At 27.1% G+C, this 23,873-nt stretch overlaps 1 protein-coding gene across 5 annotated transcripts in view; it reads left to right on the forward strand.

Annotated features, from left to right (window-relative positions):
- The window catches only part of LOC148234992 (dipeptidase 1-like), a 239,457-nt gene that overhangs the window by 123,375 nt on the left and 92,209 nt on the right, over nt 1-23,873 (forward strand). For all 5 annotated transcript variants that reach the window (XM_088186421.1, XM_088186420.1, XM_088186419.1 and 2 more), the window contains one exon: nt 2,165-2,315. In XM_088186421.1, coding sequence (XP_088042547.1) covers nt 2,165-2,315 — 151 coding nt within the window. The remainder of the gene's footprint in view (nt 1-2,164; nt 2,316-23,873) is intronic.

Raw genomic sequence — 23,873 nt, forward strand, 5'->3', positions numbered from 1 at the left:
CTATAAGAGGTTGTTGATTTTTTATTATTAATTAATTTATTAAATAAATAACCCTTATATTTGTTTAATTTATAAGTTAAATATCCGTTATATAGATCAATACATTTTATATATCTTAATCTTAGTATCAGGTATATAATATATTTTTATACTTAAATAATATTTTTAATTAACTAATGCATACATTAATTTGGAATTAAGATATTGAAAAAAACTTTTGCTATTTATTAAATTTTGGCAATACTATTTATTAAATTATTATATAATAATTAAGAATGGCATACTTAATTATCACTTATAGTGTATAATTAATTATTTTTTATTATATAAACTTTGTATTTGTGGATGGTAGCTTTTGATATGATAACTAGATAGAACTAAAGTAACTAAACTAGGCCAATCGTCGAAGTTTGCCAATGGCATTTCACTCAAGTTAATATGGCAAAATAATGTTGTAGTATTGTAACAGTGTTGTTATATTTTTAATATTATTATAAGTAACAAGTTTGTGTAATAATATCTTAAAGAGAAATTGTTATTTTTACTGTAACTTGAGAAAAATAATTTAAGCTTAAACTATGTTTCAAATTAATTGAAACAATTATATTTCAGATTTACAAAATGTATAGAATATTTTTATTTAATATCGCATAGCTGTATTTATAGATATGCATTACAATTTGTATGTATATTATTTATTAAATATATAGAAAAAAATGTTTTCATTATTAGCCTCAATTGTTTGTGTAACAGTTCCTTTAAGATAATTCTTAAATATTTGATTTTACTTTATTTGTAACCGCAAAGAGCAAATTTATTATCACACTATTGCAAACACATTTAGATAAAAGCTACTGATAAATCGTTTGCGATAGTTTGACCTGTTTTTGTAAAATTATTTCAAATATCCATATAAATAGTTTTAAATAATTTTGATATAATTTACTAATATATACATAATCACTGTCGGTAGGCGCTAGTGGACCAACAACACGGTTTTTTTCCGTATCATTCTTCTGTAACTAATCTCTTATGTGTTTCGAAGGCAGTGAAAAAGTTTATTGATTCTAAAATCCAAGTCGAATTGATCAAAAACTGAGCAACTTGAATTGAAAGATTGAAAATTTGGTAATCGTCGCTCCAAAAAATATTTCGCCAAATCTGGAGTACCGCAGAGATAAAATTTGGGTTTTATACTATTTTATTCATTTATTAGCGACATATGCTTGGCAATTAAGAACTTAAAATAGGCTTTATATGCTGTGGATCTAAAAGTATTCGAACACATGCGATTTCATTGCCTTTAAAAAAATATTTAGAGTCACTGTTGAGATATCAATCGATAGCTAGCATTGTCCATGTTTTACGCTCTTACATTTTCCAGATCTCATTGACCGGCAGATTTAGGCGATGTGTTTTAAAAAGTATTTATGTTTAAAATACAGACGATGAATTCTGTACGTGTAAGGCACTGATGATGCTCTACTTTTTTATGCGGAGCGCGTGTCACTTTAACAATTTATTGTTGATTTGCGTTCTGTACGATGCGCTAAATCACAGTCAAGCAAAGTACTCCGTGTTGAATATTCTCGATGTTGAAATACTCGATTTTAATGTCATGCAACAATAGTTGCATGACATTAAATTCTGTAACGAAATCACCTGCAATAGTTCCAAAAAAATCTGCTAGTGAAGCAGATACACGTATTTTTACAGTCATGATTACATTTTTGGGGTTCTGTAAAGAAATATTTAAAAAAAAAGTTTAACAAAGCAAAATTCAATTGAATAGATAGTGCACAAAATAAAAAGCATACAAATTATGAAAATAAAATTAAAGAATATAGTTCTAAAGAGTAAAAAAAATATTAATCAAGGTTACTGAAATTTACCAAAATATATTTTTGGTATCTGTAATGTAAAGATATTTTAAGCTCTAAAATATCTTTGACAAATGTTAAAAATAATCTTTTTCGGCATATTTTCTATTTCAAATGTTGCTTGTTATGTTATAAATAAATTTGGTTGTATTATTTGGTATTTAATAATAATTATTATTATTATTATATTTAAACTAAATATTCAAAGATAATTCAGTATCAGCTCCTTTCGAAAGTTGATCGACAAGTTTAACCAGATTGTTGATTATTGTCATTTTGGACAGGAGGAGAAGATGTTTCCACCGGCGCCGGATGTGACGGGGTGGACTACCGTGGTCTCCGGCCAGGGGGCTTCCAGGGGGACGCCTTCGAAGGGGGCGCCACCCTGGCCCGTGCCCATCAGCCAGAGTTCCAGCGCCACGGCCAGCTCGTCCAGTAAGTCTTTGCCAATTAAACTCAATTTCTTTCACTGTTTACTTTGTACAACTCGATTTTTAAGTGTGCTTTCGACACTTTTGACGCCGAAAAGTGGAGGAGATTAACCGAAAAAAATTGGTTTTCCTCCCCAAAAAACCAATCTGCCTCTCCGATTCCGACAGAGAGGGCGCTTGTGAAAACACGTTTATTTTTTTGTTTCTAAACGAATTTTACTTCGTGTGAAAACCTTTAAAAATGAATATTTGAACCGATAAAAGTCGATAGCTTATTGCGTATTTTGACTAGGGTATATACTGGGGATCCTAAATCCAGATTCATTTTGGAATATACTTATTTTTGATATTTTTAAATATATTTAGAGCTACATTAAGTTATAAGCACTTACTATTAAATTGTATTAAATAAATATTCATACCTTTCTCACTATTTGTCCATTTTTTCGTAGCATCTTAATATAATTGTATTATATATATATATATATATATATATATATATATATATATATATATATATATATATATATATATATATATATATATATATATATATATATATATATATATATATATATATATATATATATATATATATATATATATATATATATATATATATATATATATATATATATATATATATATATATATATATATATATATATATATATATATATATATATATATATATATATATATATATATTAATATAATGTTATAAGACTAGCTTCCATACTTTTTTATTTTTAGCTCCTCACCTTAATTTAATTTAAGTCTCATTTAAATGAAACATCTATCTAATATAGGTCGCAAAGTTATTTTATAGATATTCACAATCGATTTTTAATCTATAATCTGTTGTTATTTAATAAAGTTGGATATATCATTTTTTTTAAATATTTTTTTTTAAAATACTTATTTAATTTTCTGAAAATTACTAGCGATAAGTTTAAGATCATGGCACTTAATGCTAGAATATATTATTTTTTACTAACTATGAAGTGTTTAATTAAAAAAAATTAGGCTGTAAGAAATCGTATGCATTGCAATTTAAATGGCAAATTATTAAATCTTAATATTGTTATGAATAAAACAAATAATATTTAATAAATTATATTAAGAACATCCAGATAATTTTATGACTTATTAAAACTTATTTTTGGTAACGATTTTCTATTTAAAATATAATTATTTTAAATAATATTTTCACTAAATAAAATCATCAAATAAATCAGTACTTCATCTTAGAATCGAACAGCTGTTAAATTTATTCAATGTCTCTTAAATACTAGAATTTTTAGAAAATAAATTATAAGCTTATTGCTACAACAATTTAAGTAAAATTGTACGTTAATTATTTTGATAAAACATTATATTAAAATTATATTAGTATTATCTTGTTACAAAAATTAATTAACGATATTATTGGTAGCGAAGATGAATATCAGTTAAAATTGTTTATAATGAAATTTATATGCAAATTTCTTATGTTAATTAGTAATTAAACTCTGTTTTATCATATTATTATATAATATAATATAATAAATTGTTTGTTGGGTTAACATTTATAAAATTTCAAAGTATTTATTTATAATTGATTTATGTATTAATAATACACGATGATCCGTATATATTTTTTTCATTAAATAAGATAATAGATATATCCATATTTATTATTGATTTTTGAATAAGGAATACAAGATGAATTTGTTAAAAATTTATGCTTGAACGATATGAAAAAGCTTGTGGCTTATTTGTATATTTTATATAATATATTTATTATTATGTTGCTGTCACAAAATATTTTTTATTTGATTTTTTTAAATGTAGTACATATTTTTATTTACTACGATAGACGTGGTCGGTCATTGTCGGGCTGTAAATTTTATATGACCACCATCGGTCTTTATCCTTTACAACGGTCATGTAATTGAAAAAGTTTATCTTCTACCATTTTTATTGTACTCCAAAACAGAGTGTAAATAAAATGAATGCGCATCGGCAAAAAAGCAATCCTGGGCTACACAAAGAAACTCTTCACCGGCGGCAATATTTATAACTTTGTTCTTGAATCTTTGGGTAGGTTGTTGTTGTTTTCGAAACATAATTTCTTATTCATTTGAAATTAAGTTAAGTAATAAACTCGAACGGCCGAAATAATCACGATAGCCTATTGAATATTTCAATTTGCGTATTATGCCGCCAGTTAAACGCGAGTCAAGCTTTTCTTTTAGCTCGCGTTTTTTATATGCTAAATATTAATCTTAAAAACAAATTTGTTTCTTAAATCATACAGTGGAAATGCATGAAACGAAAGGTAATTTCTTATTATTTTTTATTCAATATATGTACGTATATATGTACATTGGTACATAAATGTTAAATCGAGTTTTTAACCTAATGGATTCGCCGAAGCTTTGACGTTCCTTGTATATTTATTTAGAGTAACTCAATTCATTACACACTTAAACTACTACGAAATTCAATTAAATGAAATAATTATTACTTGATAAACATCAGTAGCGATAAATGTATTAGATTCATAGCAATATCAAATTTCATTTCAATACATTGTATGTTCTGTGGCTTTAATTGTGCCCGAAGGTATGGATGATATTGTAACAATGATATCGTTTAAAAGATAAATAACATATAATTTTCATCTATAAATACATTAAATATTTCTGACAATAGTGAAGTGTTTCACAATATTATATGCTACATAGAAAATAAGATCTTTTAAAATTATATTGTATTGTATTAGGTAGTACCGAAATGAATGTCTTTTTTAACAGTAAGTCTCACTTTGGCCACACCTGAGTAAGTCTCTTGTTATATCTGTGTGATGGATTGTTGTGCACGAGAAAGGGAAAAAAGGCCTGCAATTGTCAATAGATTAGGAATTGTAATAATACCAGAATTTTCAATATCGGTATTGCCATATATCTATTTAAAAAAAAACGAAAAATAATCCGAGTACCGCTCGAATATTTTATGCTTAGAGATTAGCAAAACCTAAACATTTTAATACATTAGAAATTATAGTTTTGATATAGCAAATGTTCTAATTTTATCATTACCCTTTTCAATGCCTACTACGATTCAGCATAGGTGATTATGTTTTGTAGAAATTTGTGATTTGTATATTTTTTGTTAAATTATGAATTGTTTTATTACATTACAACTTTACTTAATTGTCATAATGTATTTAGAATTTTTAAATGTTGTTTAGTCAGCAAATATAATAAATGTACATTTATTTAATGTCGAACTGAATGCTTTACTGCTAAGTTTATGCTGTGATATATTGTTAAATGTTGATACATGCTTGCGAGTTTTGCAAAAAAAATTATTTTCTTTAAAGATATTGAATTAAAATATAGTAATTATGGTCGTCTTTTTTAGTAAATATAATTAAATTTTAACATAAGTTGCAGAAATTAATGGCGACTTCTCTGTCTGTCTATTTATGTATAATATATTTTGTGTTTCAAACACTAAGCAGCTCTTAAACAACTTTCCTTACATTCAGTTACTTCTAAAAATACTTTTAAAAAATCATTTATTGTGTTTTGTATGACTACAAATAAAATCAATAGTATAACATTGTATAAAAAAATTCTTTACTTTTAATTTATTACACTGTCGGAAAATATATTTTTTAAAATACGAGTACTTAATCTTTTTTTTGAACAATAAATATCAAAAAACATCATTTTTGACATAATATCATTTTTGATGGACAGCTTCTGGATGCCTCCTAAATTTTTATATCAGAATTTAGAGCACCACTCGCTAATTTATATCAATAAAATATATCCCTATATTACTCATTACTTCTTGTCAGTTACGATTATCCGAAAGAACCTTATGAGAAAATATTACGCAGAAAATTATAATTTTGTTTGTTTAAGATGCAATATATTTAAAAAAACAGATTATTGCGAATAAAATGTGATTTATTTATATAATAATATTTTATTTATTTTTGAAAAATTTATCTTTCGTATACTTATTTATTTCTACTTATTTTAAAAGTAGCATTTAATCAATGTTTATATAATATTGATTTAAAAAAAGTAAATACTAAATAATATCAGGTAAATCCCCTACAATGAGCATTGTTTTATTTTCCATTTTGTTTTCAAACAATGGAGGGATTGTCATTTTTGTAGTTTTAAGCTATGGAGATATCGTTTTCAACAAATAAAATCTACGGTATTGAAAAATTCGCCACCAAAGATCGATTTTTGCCCCAATAACGGCATTACAATTTCTAAGCATATGTCAAATAGTTCTACAACACTATAAAAATTCGCTGTAAGGTTTAATCTCATCTACCTTATTTTTCAGACCCTGCTCCTTCCGACAACCATTTATTTATATTGATGCAACACTTGCATCAAAACATGCAATGTTTAATGCTCATAAAATTTAAAAATTGACCAATAGATGGGGGAGGGTAAAAATTTTAGATGAAAATTATGTTTTAAATCAATAAAACTAAAATAAATATCAAAAATTGATTTTTTGCTTTTTTAAAAAGTGACATTTATTTTGGGATTACCTAATAATATTTGTATAATAAATGTTAATATTATGTAATGCATACATATAATACGTATAATGTAAAAGCAATGAATAGCTTATCTTGAAGAGTTATGATACAAATTACCGCTATTAAATTGTTGTCATCTCTTTGGTCAGAAGTTATCGTGTAAATGGATTTAATAGTAACATTTTATAGGTATATGATTTGCTAAATTACTATATTATTTTACCATACTGTTTATTTGTATTTGTATAAAAAATATGATGAATATTTCACTTGAAAAAATATATATAAAATACTAATAAAATAAACAGTTGTAAAATATGTAACTATTTATATTATATCTAAATTAAATTTGAATAGAAATAATTATAAAAAATCACAAAACTATGTAGTATATATTAATCAATATTAAACATGTAATTCTAAATCACTTTTGAGTATTTTATGTAATTCATTGAGATATTTGTGGTAAAAATTAAAAAAAAAATGATTTAAACTATTTAATTTTTTGATAATCTCGTTGATAAAAGGCGCCACTTCAATACATTACGTTGAAATTACATCTGATGAAAGCTTTCACGTTGACCGTTGAATATTACGAAAATTAATAAGCATTATATTAAAGTCCCGTCTCTATACAATTACCCTCGCAATAAACGGACACTTGAAATATATAATATAATGGCAAAGCTGCAGCCATTTTCTCTCCGGCGAGCGCACATTGAAACTGAATCCGCTTTAAAAAGGCTTCCAATTTAAGATGTGCCTGCAAACAGATTGCACGCTTCTTGAAATAAGGGCCCTCGATTTAATCCGGCGGGCCTCTAAATCATTTTCGCTTGTTTCACGCGCTGCAAATGGCTCTCTGGTCCTGGGGTTTCAGCGAAAGGGCTTAAGGCCGCGGAGCCTCTGAAGGACCGAAACGTTGTACGGGCGAAAGCCAGATGAAATGATACTTAACAAAGGTGATCTGCACGTGAAAGGGCACTGAAACGAAAGAATCATAATATTATACGTATGTGTGCAAGGAAGCGAGTGGTGCATTAGCGGTGCCCACTAGGCCCGCAATAACGCGCCCTATATATTACAACGGGAAACTGTACCGTCGCCATTATTGCTGCAGTTAAAAATTCGCATTTCAATCTGACTACATTGTGGCGCTTGAGTTCTCGACATGTTTGCAAATAAAATTAATGGTTTATTGTTGAAAAAAGTTGGCCGACCAAATTGTCACAAAAATCGCGCAGTTCGATTCTACATATTAGAATTCGCATTCTATTGTAACATATGTGAATTTTATCTCGTGTTTCATGTCGCTACTTTACTCATGGTAAATCTTTTTATAGTCCTAAACTATATGTATTTTCAACATTAAGAACAACTAAAACGCATCAATTCAATTAATTAAGTGTCACTTAAGATGATGCATAAAGTATTTTGGGCGAAACATTGTGGAGAATTTTTTTCATTATAATTATTTATCTATTTACAATTTATTAATGAATTAATAATAAGTAAATTTTTTAACACAAAAAATGTCTTAAGCAGCAAAGATTTTTGTCCATTTTCCGAGTATTGTATAAGTTGGTTTAATGTTTTTCGTGACTTTATATAGTATGTAATCGGTTTTTGTAGCCTAAAGCTCCTAAACGGCTTTGCTAAATTTTGTTGTGTCGCTTTTTGATCTATTGTTTTCATTTTTCTGCTATTTTTTTAGTTACGACAGTCATGCGATTTTTTTTCAGTTGTGTTTTTAATTAAGAGTAGCATTCCAAGCTGCCGTTTTAATTGTTTTTGTTATTTGCTCAATTGCCTGATCTAATTTTTCATTACCTTTTAGAGGTACATATAATTTGTTCTAAGTTTTCTCTGAACATATCATAGTCATTTTATAATTGTAAAATACCTGTAGTGATCTAATGATAATTTGAAACATTATGCATTTGATGATACGAAAGTCAATCAATTCAGGTAATTTTCTCGTCTGTTGTCCTGTGGAGATCCACCTCAAGTAATTTCTCACTGCTACTTGGTACAGTTCTTTACTGTTTCAGTCTTGATTCTTATGCTATATTCTCGGCATTGTAATCGCCACTAGCAATGAATTTATTTCTAAGTTTATTAAAAAAGAGTTTGATATTTTATTTTTTAATATTGTGCTTCAGGAGGAAATATACTGTGGAGAGCGTCATTGATTATGTAGACTAAGAAAATATTAATAAAATATCGGAAAAATATAAATAATAGCTTACGAGGAATCTCTAAATAATAGTACAAGTACTTTCCAAAGATAGTGTCATAACTATATTTTTACCGAAATATAAAGACAAAATCTTTAATAAATCTCGAAGAGTTTATTTTATTTTATATCATGTGGCAATCGCGACAAAATATACATTTGTTAAGCAAACGCTAAATGCTGATTTTTATCAAAAATTACAATTGCGTTTTTATGTTATATTTATTTTGGAAAAAAAAATACGGTTTGTCAGTCCGAAATATATTCTGTCGCAATTATCATGTAAAATTAGATAAAACTCTGAGATTCATTAGATATTTTTTTTTTACTGAATAGAATTGTTGCTATTTTGTTAGAGTTTATAAATATTTTTTAAGACACTGCTTACATACTTTTGAAAAATATTATATGGTATTTTTTTTATTATGTTATGATAGGTTTTAAAAATATTTTTATTTTTCTTATAACCAGTAAAACCATTCTTAACCATTTTCGACTTGATTGTGTTTATCAGTATTATTTTTAAATATGTTTGTATATACATATATTGCTTTTGCATTTAGAGTTTGCAAACTTCGGTTTAAAATCGATAACTCAATACTTTGCCATTACAAAATTTAAAGTGCTTTAAAGCTTCTCTAAATAATAACGTAGCTGGCGCAATGCTTAGTAAACATTTTTTTTTAAATAAACTTTTAAAATCAGTTTGTGACGTATGAGTCTGGCGAGTTTGAAACAACACTTAACAATCACTTTATGTGAGAATTACGCACGCGAAGTTCGTATAATAGAGTCCCTTGTGTGCATTACAAAGATTATGTGTTTGTATTTTAAAATTTATGAATTTATTTTAAAGCAACTAACACAATAAATATAAACTACATTTACATTTCTCACGAGTCTAGAATAACTTATATAACTAAAGGTATAGGATAATGACGACCCACTTACACCATGTATATACATATATGATTTGAATGACAGATCAAATATTTAAACGTTTCTTTATATTTGCACCCTGATTTATATTCTTTAAACGAAGAAAAGAAAGCGTATTTATTTTCACTTCTCTTCCTTGTTTGAACATCTGATCGATCCCTAGGAGCCTTAACGAGCTCTTTCCGTAATAAGGTTGCGAATACGTGCTTTAACCGAATTAGTCCGAAATCCTTACAAATGGATGTATATACATTATTAATTAGTGGTCTGTCTCGTTTCTGTTTTCTTTGTCAAGTTATTAAAGCGATAACAATCGCATAAACTCCCGCGAAAGTTCCGCTCGGTCTTGCATTAAAATTATTGTCAAGCTGATGAAGGTGCTTTAGACAATAATAATAAAAAGACCATGAGGTATACCTAAGTAAGACAAGTGTAACGCCAACATCCATCTCCATTACACAAATGTCTTTGGACCACTGCGGAAAACCCAATTAAAGTAACGACCGGTTTCTTTTGTGCACAGGTTGACGTAAATGGACAATTTAAGATCGAAAGCTCTTACTTTTACTTTACAATATCGTTGTACTAGTTTAACCCACTACCCGATACATTAAGTTTATTTGTATTGTATTAAATGAAAAGCCATCGTATTTTTCATCTGGAAGCACAATGTTCTTAACATTGCGGCAAAAATAAAATTTCTGTCGTTGTGTGACTATCTCTGCAATTGTAATATGTATTTTAAAATTCATGCTCCTTCAATCAATGAGATACTGGTACTAAACAAATTTTGGTCCTTAAATATATAATTGATCGCAGGATTATTGTCTCAATTACATTCCATTGCACAGGATTCAGATGTATCAATAGCTTAATAGCACTACCATTTTTGAGTGTCAGTTGCTATTGTAGTAATTCATTTAGAGTAAAAAAAATTAATCTGTTTTCCTCTTGATTCATTATTGTAACAATGAATTAAAATTAACATGCTACAACTTTTTTAATAATGTAAAACTTGTTTTTATAAAAGTTACTAGTTGTAGTTTGTACGACAAAATAATGATAATAAATTTTATTACTTAAAAATTATCCACATAATATTATTTGTATGAAATATCGCAGCAAAATAAGACATATCTACGTCCAGTGTAGTTCTTAAATTTACCGTAATTGCCTGACTATTTTTCAAGTTAAGCTCTTTACATAACTTTGTGTCTAAAACTTTTCAAATATCGTCCACTTATTTATACGATCGTTCAATGTAATTTAATAGCGCTTCAATGTGCAATATTACTATTGAAAAAATGTATAAGTACAAATATTTTTTTTGCTCAATAAGGCAAAATAATTATCTATCATCTATTGTTAGATAATAAATTATATTTGCAGAGATGTATTGTTTTATTTATTGTAAAGAAAAAAAATAGTTCACGTTGCGAATAACGGCTAAAAAAAAGTGATCCCAAAAATTACGACATCAAAGAACCTTTCATCAGATCAAACAGGCTTTTAAAGAATTTATTATGAAGGGACTCGCGTGTCATAAAAGCGAACCACTCGTCTTTAACGATTGGGGCGTAAATTGAAACGTCTGTTGTGAGAAATGTGTGCAAATTATTATATTTTTTATTGACATCGCATTAGAGGGTTGCTCAAAAATTTTCCGAACTATTTTTATTTTTATTTATTTGAAAACTTTCGTGGTAGAGTGCAAGATATTTTACCAAAAAATATAAACATATAATTTTAACAATATTTAAGTATATAGAAAATAATTTTTAAATAAAACGGTGCAGTGCAAAACCAATATATTTTTTTTTAATCATAAACTTTTTGAACAACCTATGTACAATTTATGCTCAAAAATGATTATATATATCTAAGGCGTTATACTTAAATTTTTATCACACTGGCGAAATTTTTCTCTTGGAAATATTATATAAAATATCGCCTCAAACGCCATTTCATGCTAGATTTTTGATATCGAAGGTTGTGTCAATTTCACAAATTGGTTAAATTTTTGCGTCCTTGAGACGGCAAGATATATAAATTTACATTCATGCAAGATTGAGCTCTGGCTTTCACGGTTAAAGCTGTCATTGATTTTCTTAAGTTAAAATTATGCGAATTTCATTGAAAAATGCGGCTGGTATAGAGATAAGATTATTTTGATTCAATTTGAGACTAAATGCATAATTTTTTTTTAATATCACTGAAATATTTATTAAATTTTAACGCATATTTATGTTTAAATAATAAATATTTTTCTTGACTTTATATATTTTTGATAAACAAACTTTTTGGCTTTCATTGATGGATTTTACATTTACCTAATCGGATTTACATTTTTAAGGAACAATAGCGGATTACTTGAAAAAATGGAAGCAACGATGTTTTGCTATATAAAAATGTATTTCAATATAAGCTGTATATTTTAATATTTTTTCTCCGTACAAAAAATGCTTAAAAGATAAAATTTTGTATTTATAACTTTTGCATTTCTTAAACTTTTGCCTAAATATAAATAATAAATTGCATTAAAAGCACTAGAAAAAAAACAAATGTTTTCTGCTCTCAATACTACATTTATCAATTTTTTATTATAATTTTATCAGCTCACCAGAAAGAATTAAACGTTTTTAAAACTGATCAGATATACTCATTAATAGGGATTCCAATCCCGGGATCCCGAATACCGGGATCCCGGGATCCCGAACGATTTTCAATAACCGATGAGTCCCGGGATTATAAAACATAATCCCGAATTTTTCGGATTGGTTGATTTATCAAGCACAATCGAATTATTATTGACAACATCGTTATATTTCGTGTACAAACTTGCGTGAGTTGCACGTGTCATCTGTGAATCTTTGAGGCTGTGAGTCTGAACGTGCTTTTTCAGCAGCAGGCTGCTTAGGAATCAAAATCAGACCAAGGCTAAATGATAAAACACTTGATGCTTTGATGTTACTCCGTGAGTTTTGTTCAAAATAGTGTTTTCAATTAATTGTGTCTATGAATGTACATAGGTATGTACATACATTGTCAAAAGTTCATTTTTTTCTTCTCAAATAAATATATAGGACCTTCATTTTTTTATTTTTATTATATTATTTTCTATTTTAAGTCCAATACTAAAATTATACGTACTTTATACATTGTACGTTATAAAAAACAGATGTAAAAATATATTGTATTATTCATTTTAAATTATTTTTATCGATAAAATAACATGAAAATTATCCCGGGACCGGTCCCGGGATCCCGGGATCGACTAATTGCAATACCGAAATCCCGGGATCAAAATTTTGGCCCGGGATTGGAATCCCTACTCATTATGTATGACATGTACATCGTCATTATAAATATTTTGCAAATTAAAATTTTTAAATGAATATTGCATTCAAACACAAATCTCGATATTTCTCTAAAATAATATTATGCACAATATAGTGTTTTTTTTTTATTACATCCTTCAAATAAAATTGATTAATAATAGCTTATAACAAACAACTGACATATACAAAATATTGAACGTATACGTTAAACTTACCGATGAACTAAATATTTCTGAGCTTATATTATGGACTTATTTTTAAGTCTGTTTAAATGATTTATCTTTGTAAAATGCTTATATGCATACTAAATAGTAGTAAATATATTTTTTAAGACTCAATTAGTCATAGAAAGTATAGGAATCCTATAACATAGCAGCAATTCAATTTATTTTTTATCGTTTTATATAAATGTACATTATTATTTTATAACTCATAAATTCAATAAAGCGATTTGGTGTACTGAATAATAGTGTAAAATTTACTAGTTTTTATACAGGGTGTAAAATCAACAATATCGGCATTGATAAATCATTTTAAATTACACAAAATATCCGTAAAAATACTAAATTAAAAATATTATAGAAAATCAAAATATTATGAACAGGCAAATTAAAAAGTATGTCACTTAAAACTATAATATTTAAAATAAATAGAGGATTGAAAAATGGGTATTCTGCACTTTATTTTTAGGTTAGTACGTATTTCTATATTTTTTTTTATTTGCAATACACTAAACAATTATATTAAAATTGTATGTGAAATTCAAAAGAGAGGTTAAATCAATTAAAATTATTATAACTTAATATTTTTAATAAAAAAGTATTGAACTTTGTACATTCGTAATCAAAGATAATTGCATTTAATGAATAGACTAATTGTGTTTTTGCAAGATATTTGAATTTAACAGTTTGTGAAAAGAAAATGCCTCAAATATAGTAAAAGTAGTAAAAAATAAGTTTGCAGAATTTAATATCTTAATATAATAAAGTTTTTTTACCATTCTGTATGTGGCAATACCTATTTTTAATAAAAATAAAATGTCTATATAAGACCAAAAAAAAAATTCTAGCTGGTAAAGGTCCCAAGAATTAAGTAGATTTTTATATGTTTTATTAGAAAGTTTCTATATATTACTGGGTATTTTATTTTCAATTTTTTTTTCAAAATTAATAAATGTGTTATTTTGAACCCTTAATTTTTTATTTTTAAGTAAGATTTTTAGGAGCTTTTTAAATAATATAAAGGTCGTGGATATTTAAAAAAAATTGTCTAAGATTTGTTTACCATTTTCTCAACTATTTTAATCAGCGTTATCATGCTTTGTATTTTAAAAATTAGATAATAATAATCGGCAGATTGAAAAACTATATTTTCGCCATATAATTTTTCTGTCGGTAAACATAAATCTAGTTTTTCTAATCTTTATCTTGTTTGAAACATGAAAAATGTAAAGTAGCAACAGCTGTTATTTTTATCTGTTTGAAAAATTCTGGTTTAAGGACAGGAGCCCAAAATTCATTCTTTCCAATTTTGTGATCTTTAATATACCTACAGTATTATTTTATTCACTTACTATATATTACATATATTTTTTTTATTTTTCAAAATTCTTCGAAAATGATATTTAAATGAAAATTTTTATTTCTCAATAATTTAGAAGTGTTTGAATCGGTCGAAACCAGTTCGTAGCGTACGAATGGGTTCAGGAGCAGATACTCGAGCTATCAATTTATTAAATTAAGCAGCAATGCGTGTTTCTGTTTAGTGCTTTGTAGATTTTTTTTATAACAAAAAATCGATTACTAAAGAGATTTATATTCAAGTATTTCAAAAATGAGTTTGTATGAATATTTTGGGAGTATTAAATTTTAATCAGCACAACTGCTGATGAATATTTGATTGTACAGAGATTATATATTAATATGCTTAGTTTGATCTAATACAATGAAATATAAAATAATTTATTATAAAATAATATATACATATTTGTCCATGTAACGGTGTAGAAATATTTGTATAGTAACAATATTTTTTGTTATTATTCAAGTTTGCTTTTCTTATTTTAATTTTAAATTTAAATAATCCTTATGCTTAGTATTTTGAAAACGTGTAACTTTAAGAGAGCTCACGTTTATTTGAATATTAAACAGAAACTTTAGTGTTGTTACAATTACTTTTCAACTATATTTTGTTATATGCATATCTACATATATCTTTTTAACCCTCATTAATTTTATCACGTCAGATAATGTTTTTCTAGCTTATCATATTCTCATAGATAAATATCAGGTGATTAGCTAAAATTGAGGCAGGTCTTATATATTCTATTTGTAACATTTTAACTTAATATGTATATATGTTTAAAAAAATATAGCCACAAAAAACAAAGAATTACGGTTCGCTTTCTTATATATGTATGTAAATATTCAAACATGAAAAAGTAATTCTGATAAGGGTTATAAGAGTCTGGACTGAAAAACAGTCCTTTTCAAATTGCCTGAAAATTAATCAGTCGCGGGAAATACCTTTTCCGCGGCTCCGAAAAATCGTTCGCACCAGTTTTCTTGCAGTGAATTTCCATATCGTGCTAATTTTGATTAACGAGTTACTCGAATGCCTTTCGGACATACGCTTTTTTCATTGAAACGTCAAAGTTCCCCGTGGAAATATACACAACGTCAATTTTGAATAGATATTGCTTTGCTACGGGTCAGAGCATTTTTACTTAAATTTTTCAATTTATAAAAAAATCACATACTGTCGAATGACGAATCGTTTATTTCAGTGCAAGATTGATATTTAAAAGCAACGTAATGCAATCTCTACATAAGCAGTTTTATGTAAACCTATCGATTATTGCCATTTGCAATTAATGATTTTTCCGGGCAAATAATACGATACATTAAGCTGGGATATAAATTTGTTAGGCGCTAAGCGAATCGCTGAGATTATGTAGTAAACGAAAGATGTATGTAGGAATGCGAAAAGGCAGACAATTATAATTAGAGTACAAATATGTATATATTTATGCGTACACAAAGAAAACCATATTATTATAATAAAAGCCCAATGTTGGTTTGTAACAAAGCGTAACCGTAAAAAATAGTCCCTTTTAGATTACAAATTGAAAGCTTATTTCTAGTGGCGGTTTTGCTTATAGATATTTAAATCTTAATTTCGTACCAGCTTACATCAATTTCATACGTAGTATATTGAAAAAAATAATCTCGAGATATATAAGTATCTCAGTTTTGTACTAATCATTCGTATTGTAGCACATTAACAAAGCTTGTGACATACATTTTATTTATATAGTACTCTCCACTAATTTTTATATAAAAATATTTTAATTAAATTTTTGTGTTATAAAAAATAATTATACAAACACATAAAATGCATAAACCTAATACATCAGTGATAATTAAAAGTGCTATAGTACATTTATGATTATTTGCGATTTTGGGTTATACACATATACTAAAGTTTGTTTTATAATTTAAAGCCATATCTATTTTATTTTTATAATATAATAAAAACCTTTATTAAAATTTCGTAATTCAACGTATGACATAAAAACATAAAATATTGTTTTTTAATTTTGCGATAAAATACCCTATACTTAATTAGCTTTTATTGCCTTAGTAAGAAAATATTCGTTTATACAACAACTTAATATAATTATATTATTCTTTTTGACATACGTTTTGTTAAAATAAAACTGTGTAATATTCAAGGGCTAAATATAATGTTAGATATGTACGGAACAAAGTATTTAATGATAAACTTAAGCAACAAAATGTGTTTTTTATTAGTTGAAAAAAAAAAATTAGTTCAAAATTAACCCATGCTTTCGTAAAATCATCTAATCGTTAAAATTTAGAATTTTTATACCCATATATGTATGTACATACTATCAAAATAAGCAATGTATGACGACTTGTTGCTCATACGATCTGAAATTTATCTCTTTATTCGATCTTTACAATCTAACCTAATTACTAAAACATTACATTATGCCTTTGTAATTGAATTTCTTAAAATAACGATTGCTCTTGTTTTACTTTTTGAAACTAGATTATTGTTTAACCCATTGCACTTGTTAATAAATTTCTTAAATAAAACGTTTTAAAATTGTAATGTAGATAATACTTTTATTGAAAACATATTTAAAAAAAATGACCTGTTTACCTTAATAGCTCTAAATATTTTTGATCTCAGAAAAATTATAACTATGCAAATAATATTAAATAATGCAATGCCTATATCTGACATTTTAATGATATATATTTGCTTGTTTATCAAGTTTACTTTAAATGCCTGTACATCTGTGCTAAGTAAATTTTTATGAATAATTTCCAAGTAAAACGAATTTTGTAAGTCAAATTTTAGACATATTTTACAATGCAGTATAGAATCGTTTATTATTTCCTAAGTAATTTAGTAAATATAGTATGATCATTAAGTGCGAATTTTTTTACAAAATGAAATTATAATTAAAGAAAACCACAAGTCTTATTTGACAACGCAATGCGGAAAATAATTATATTAAGCTAAGTGCTGTTACTTTATTAATTAACTTGCCATGCAGCATAAAAATCTTTATTAATTAAAAAATAATGTCTAACATAAAAAACGTGACACGTTTTCATAAATTTTGCTTTTTGAATCTTAAAACATTTAAAAACTTCGCTTATAATATATTGTCTAAAGCTCGTGTACATATGATTTTATATATTTTAGGTAAACTTTAAATATGAAAGATATCGAATACATCAAATAGTCAAAATATTGTCACATTAACGAGGACTGACATATTTTAATTTTGATTTTTATTCATTGCTTTTCTTAAAAATAAAAGACAAAATATTTATGCCTTTGAGAAGTTACGTTAAAAATAATAGTTAAAATATCTTGCAATTGAGAGGGTTTAAATTTGCAAATAAATATATATCATTGAACAGTTAATATATATAAAGGTCATACTAATAAATATGTCAAACTGTCGATACTTATAAAGCGAGTAAATGTAAGGGTTTCGATGATTTTAACAAAAAATCTCGCAGCGTGCTTATTGAATAATACTTACCTAAAAAATTCAACTCTGTAATAATACATATTATGAGAAAAAAACTCTTTTCATTTTTAAATCTAAAATTGAGATGTTTTTCAAATAGCACTACTAGCTTAGCAAGTGACTAAAATACTCAAAACCTTGCAATGTAAAAAGAGAAACAGATACATAATTAAGTTTCAATTCGCATATATCATTAAATATATTAGATAACATGTACTTATGCTATGTTACTATTTTAATTTAACTTTTATCACCAGTCCTTTAGCTCCTTAGTATATTTAGTCAATTTAAAGTTTAATTTTAACAATACATAGATATTAAACGCTATCTATTCATTTTTAAAAACTATTCTGTTCACTTAGAAAATGTGTAAAAATAGTTTCTTATATATTTAACATGTTATGGCTTCTGTTTATCTCGAGTAATTTTCAATATAAGTTTCTAGTAAGCACCATTATAATACAAATTCACTAGTTAATATAGCTATGATTTATTATTATCATTAGCTAAAGAAATGAATACAGGTATTACGAGAATCTCAAGCTAAAAAATACGCGATACTGATAGATCATTATTTAATGAGGTTTATATTTAAATAATAATCGTACTACACCTTGTCGAAAGCTTTCTCTATATCAATCATGAAAAAAACCGTGCGTTTTATATATTTTAACTAGTAATGTGTACTGTCTATTGAGTTAATAAATAGTTGTGTGCTTTTGTTCTTGTAAAAAGTAATTGTAATGCCTACACTACACTCTCTGGAAGCTGGCCAAGGACGGAGAATATAGTGGGTTACTTCGGGGCTACTTCGGTCGAGTTCGGTTCTGCCTGCTTTAAAATCTGTCGGAAGCTGTCCGATGTTACCGAGAACGAGAGGTAAAATAGGGGGAATTCAGTTGACTTGGCTAGCTTCGAGCGCTTCTGAACATTGTCGGCAAAAGGACCTAAGTCAAAGGGACCGAAGTCGGAGCTGCTCTTTCGAGCGCGAGCGGAGAGATACTTCCCCTTTTGCTTTCTCGCGTGTGAGAGAGATTATGATATGGTGTTTCATAAACTAAGATAGAACGAGTATCTCGGTTCAATTTCAATATGCGCGTAGGCGTCCTATGGTTAACACGCATGTCGAGCGCTGCATCGTAGTCACGTGGTCAAGTTATAATACCATATGCTTATCGGGGACTTCAACAGATTTTACTGACATCTTTGAATATTTTAGGGCGCCAAAAGACATTAATTATATTTTTGATAGTATATTCTTCTAGCAGATACCGTTATTATATTTTTTTTCATATAAAATAATATATTTAAAAAATAATTAGTGGCACTTGATTTTGCTAAAAAAATCGTTTTCAATATCCTTATATATTTTCCTAGATCGGTTTATATAAATGTCACACCATAACGAATTCTTATTTAGAATCGATGGTGACAAATTCTAGGATAGTCACAGATGTGGTGTTCGTATTTTGAAGTATCATTTTTATGCCTTATGGCATTTTGCAAAAGTCTTTTATAATTATTAGTCGCGTAATTTTAAAATATATGACAATTTAAAAATTGCGCGCAAATATGCCGGCTGTACGTGACAGAAGCGGCCGTCCGGACGTCATTCGCGGCCGCCGTCCGGACGGCATATGAAATTTGCGACAGTGTGGTCACTTACTCGAAGTCGTAGGTCTCGGTTGACTCCAATTGTAACTTCGGTGAGGACAACTTCTAGAGACTGTAGTGCAGGCATCATTTTTTATTTTTTTGCAGATCATTTTTTTTAATTTTTGCACATTTTTAAATAGTAGGGATTTACCTAAAATATAAACTTGTATTTATTTTAGTTTAAAAAGTAACGATAACTAACCAACAGGTATTTTATTACCATTCATTTATAATTTATATCTTTCCATTAACAAACATATCTTTTTTTAACCTTCTTAATTGTTTTTTTTAAATAAAAGTTTTATGAATTGGCAAACATATATTATAAGTAGTATGCGAGGTAAAATGTAAATTGATAAAATTAATGATTTGTATATACATATGTATATATACTATAGCGTTGATTAATCAATGAACTTTTTTGTTATAAATATTTGCTTAAAAACATCGATTCATATTAAACATATTTAGACACGTTAAATTACAAACAAACGAGTCTGAGGTCGCAATTTGCAAAGCTCTGATTAAAACCGCAGATTTAAGGTTAAGTCAATGCGGCTATTTGGTTATAAACTATATATAGTGAGTTCGAGTGAAGCTTTTATGCTAATTATGGTGATTTTCAAACTATTTTAAAACCAACTCTGTGGATTATTTCAACAACTGTATCACTTACTTTTAACGGTCTGTGGATAATAACCATCTCTGACCGTTCATTAATTCGGTTCACGCCCCTCGACCCCAGGGTTGAAAAAATAAACGTTATAAAATTATACGGCGAGTATTTGCATATTATGTAGTCCTAATGTGGCGAAAAATGCGCCGCTAATTTGTACGAGGGGCGTTGATTTATTGCAGTTTAACGTAGTAAATAGCCCGGTTGTAGTATCGCTGAATGGAGGTTAATCGCTTGCGTACTATTTATGACTTTGGTAAACTGTTGCCGAAGAAGTTACAGCACGGGGCTAAACCGCTAAATCGAACTCGATAACAATCGGATTCTGAAGGGTATTGATTTAAGGACTCTTCGAGGAACGAATTGCGAGGATGTTATAAGTTGAAAGCGGAATTTAGATACCATTTCAGATATACTATATTGTAAACAAAACTATAACATCATATCACAAAGACGTTTATTTTAATATGTTCCGATAGTAAGTAATGATTATTACATTATATTTGTTGTATTATATTTTCACGATACGCTTTTGGTTATAATGTCGTTTATATGAAGTGAGCATAATTCTGAAATCGTTGTTTTTGTTGTATAATGCGACTCAACGTAATAAATAACAACGGTTATAATATTATACTTTTAGATGAGGTCTAGATTTATGGCTTTGATTTTAAGCAGTGAAATACTCTCATACTCAGTGAAATTATACTGAAAAAATATTTTGCGGATAATTTAATACATTATGAAATACATGTGAGCTTTCACTGATGACATAATAAATATAAGAGTATTATAATAAATCAACATTTTCAGGCGAAAAATATCTTATAAACATGATACATATAAATTAATTGCAGACGCCTGAAATGTAAATTTATGTAATAAATTAGGGGTTTGTATACATTGTAAATAATGATCATATTTAATTAATAAATAATTTGCAATTGATATGTTATTGTGGTTACGTTAGATGTGTTGTATAATCAAATAAAAACATATTTGATTATACTTCTTATAAGTAAAAATAGTCCTGATATGATAATTATTTATAATATAAGGGCACACAAACTTCCAATCCTCTCACGGACCGCAAGGAAAGCTTTCTAATCCTCTCGCGGGCCGCACGAATATATACGACCCTCAATTTCTGACGCAAATCACATAAAATCTTCTTGTTGACCACATTTAATATATCAACCAACTCGCATGTTTCAAATTTTAAAAACATTATGTATGGTTAATTAAAAACTATTATATATGATTTTTTTAATCAGTCAACTATATTTATTGTTACCACATTTACAAAGTTTTATTTATTATCTTATTAATTAAAAAAGCAAATTATTTCAATTAAAACATTTTTGAAAATTCCATTCAAGCTTTGCTGTCATGCAAATCCCCTTGAGTCGTTAAGTCGTCCTTTTGACTGATAAATGTCACTCATTAAATTAGGCCTTTACCTCTTCAGATAACGTCACTTTGTTTATGTTTCGCTTTATAACATTGTCTTGTCCTTTTTCGTTAAACATGATTATTCATTTTAAATTATTATTATATTGTATATACATAAAACAAAGTAACGACACTTCTGCGGATTAAGTGGCTTTAGTCTCGAAATTTATACGTCATTTTTCCATAATAATGATTGTCGCTTAAACTTATGATCTTTTTTATTTATCGATAATGCTAATCTTGTAATAAATTATCATCGCTCCGCCATAAAAGGGAATAACTTAAAGCCGTATTTTTAGACTAGTCCATGCCTTGTTTCGGTCCCTAGAATATATTAAAATAATCAATCTATTAATAAAAATCCTGTAATTGTGTATATTATTAGGGTTATATTGCTTTTCAGTTACCGGTAAAAAAATATGATAAATTTATTATTATATATATATATTTTATCTAAAAATAATTTATTTTATATTGTTTTTAGATCCATATATTTAATATCTAAGGGTCTGATAGCAAATTATTTTTCTTAGAACTCAGGTGCTTTTAGGTTCTAATGGTTTATATTGTATAACCCTGTATTTGTTGGTAAAATAACAATAAAGTGAACGAATAATTATGGCAGGTCTATGCACCTCTAGTACCAAAAATTTATCCGCGTTCTGAGAAAATGATCTGACCTTTAATAATAAAATAATATAACAATATTTATCAGTTCATAAATATTCATGGTAGATTAATTTTGTATAAATTATATTTTTCAATACTAATTATCATATTATTTAAATTTCTGTATATATAAACTACTTATATTTTAAAATGGGTACTATATTATAAATATTATTAATAATACATAGAAATACTTAGAATAAAAAGATTAGGGCCCGAAAAAAATGATTTCTTACTTTTTTGGTAACGCTGCTATTTTTTTTGTGTGTCAAAAAATATTTGTGTTTAAAGTGGCTGTTTTTTTTTATTCTCTTCTTAAGCAATAAAAATAAACGGACTTGTAAATATTCAAATTTTTTAAATTCATAAAGCTACATTAAAGATTGATTTATATAACATTTTCTAGAAGACATGTATTAATTATTGTCGTCTCCGTGCTTTTTTTGGGTAAATATAATTAACAAGCAGGTCGAACTTCGACTTTAATTGCCAATATGTATGACCAATTATCCAGCTGTAAATTTAGAAATATTTCCTGTTCCAAGCATTGGGACGCTTCTAAATAATTTATTTTACATTCAGGTACTTTTAAGAATACTTTATACGCTGACGCTTAATTGTGTTGTCTACGAGTATAAATAAAAATCAATTAGACGACTGTGTGCAAAAACCTTTTTGTTCTATTTATTTATTCACTTTCATTCATGTCGGAAAAAATATTTTCAAAAATACGAGCACAATAAATATAGAAAAACATTGTTATTGCCAGAATATCGTTTGTGATCGACGATTTCTGGATGTCTCCTATATTTTTTTACCAGGGGCCAGTGCAATAAAATATATTTCTATATTACTCATTATTTTCAGTTACCATGCTTATTAGTAAGAACCTTATGAGAAAGAAGTGCATAAAAAATTATAAAACTGTTTTTAAAATGCGACACATATTTATGTATGTGAT

This window comes from Plectrocnemia conspersa, unplaced genomic scaffold (assembly GCF_051122295.1).
Source record: "Plectrocnemia conspersa isolate PC_06_02 unplaced genomic scaffold, ASM5112229v1 ptg000005l, whole genome shotgun sequence".
NCBI classification, from domain to species: domain Eukaryota; kingdom Metazoa; phylum Arthropoda; class Insecta; order Trichoptera; family Polycentropodidae; genus Plectrocnemia; species Plectrocnemia conspersa.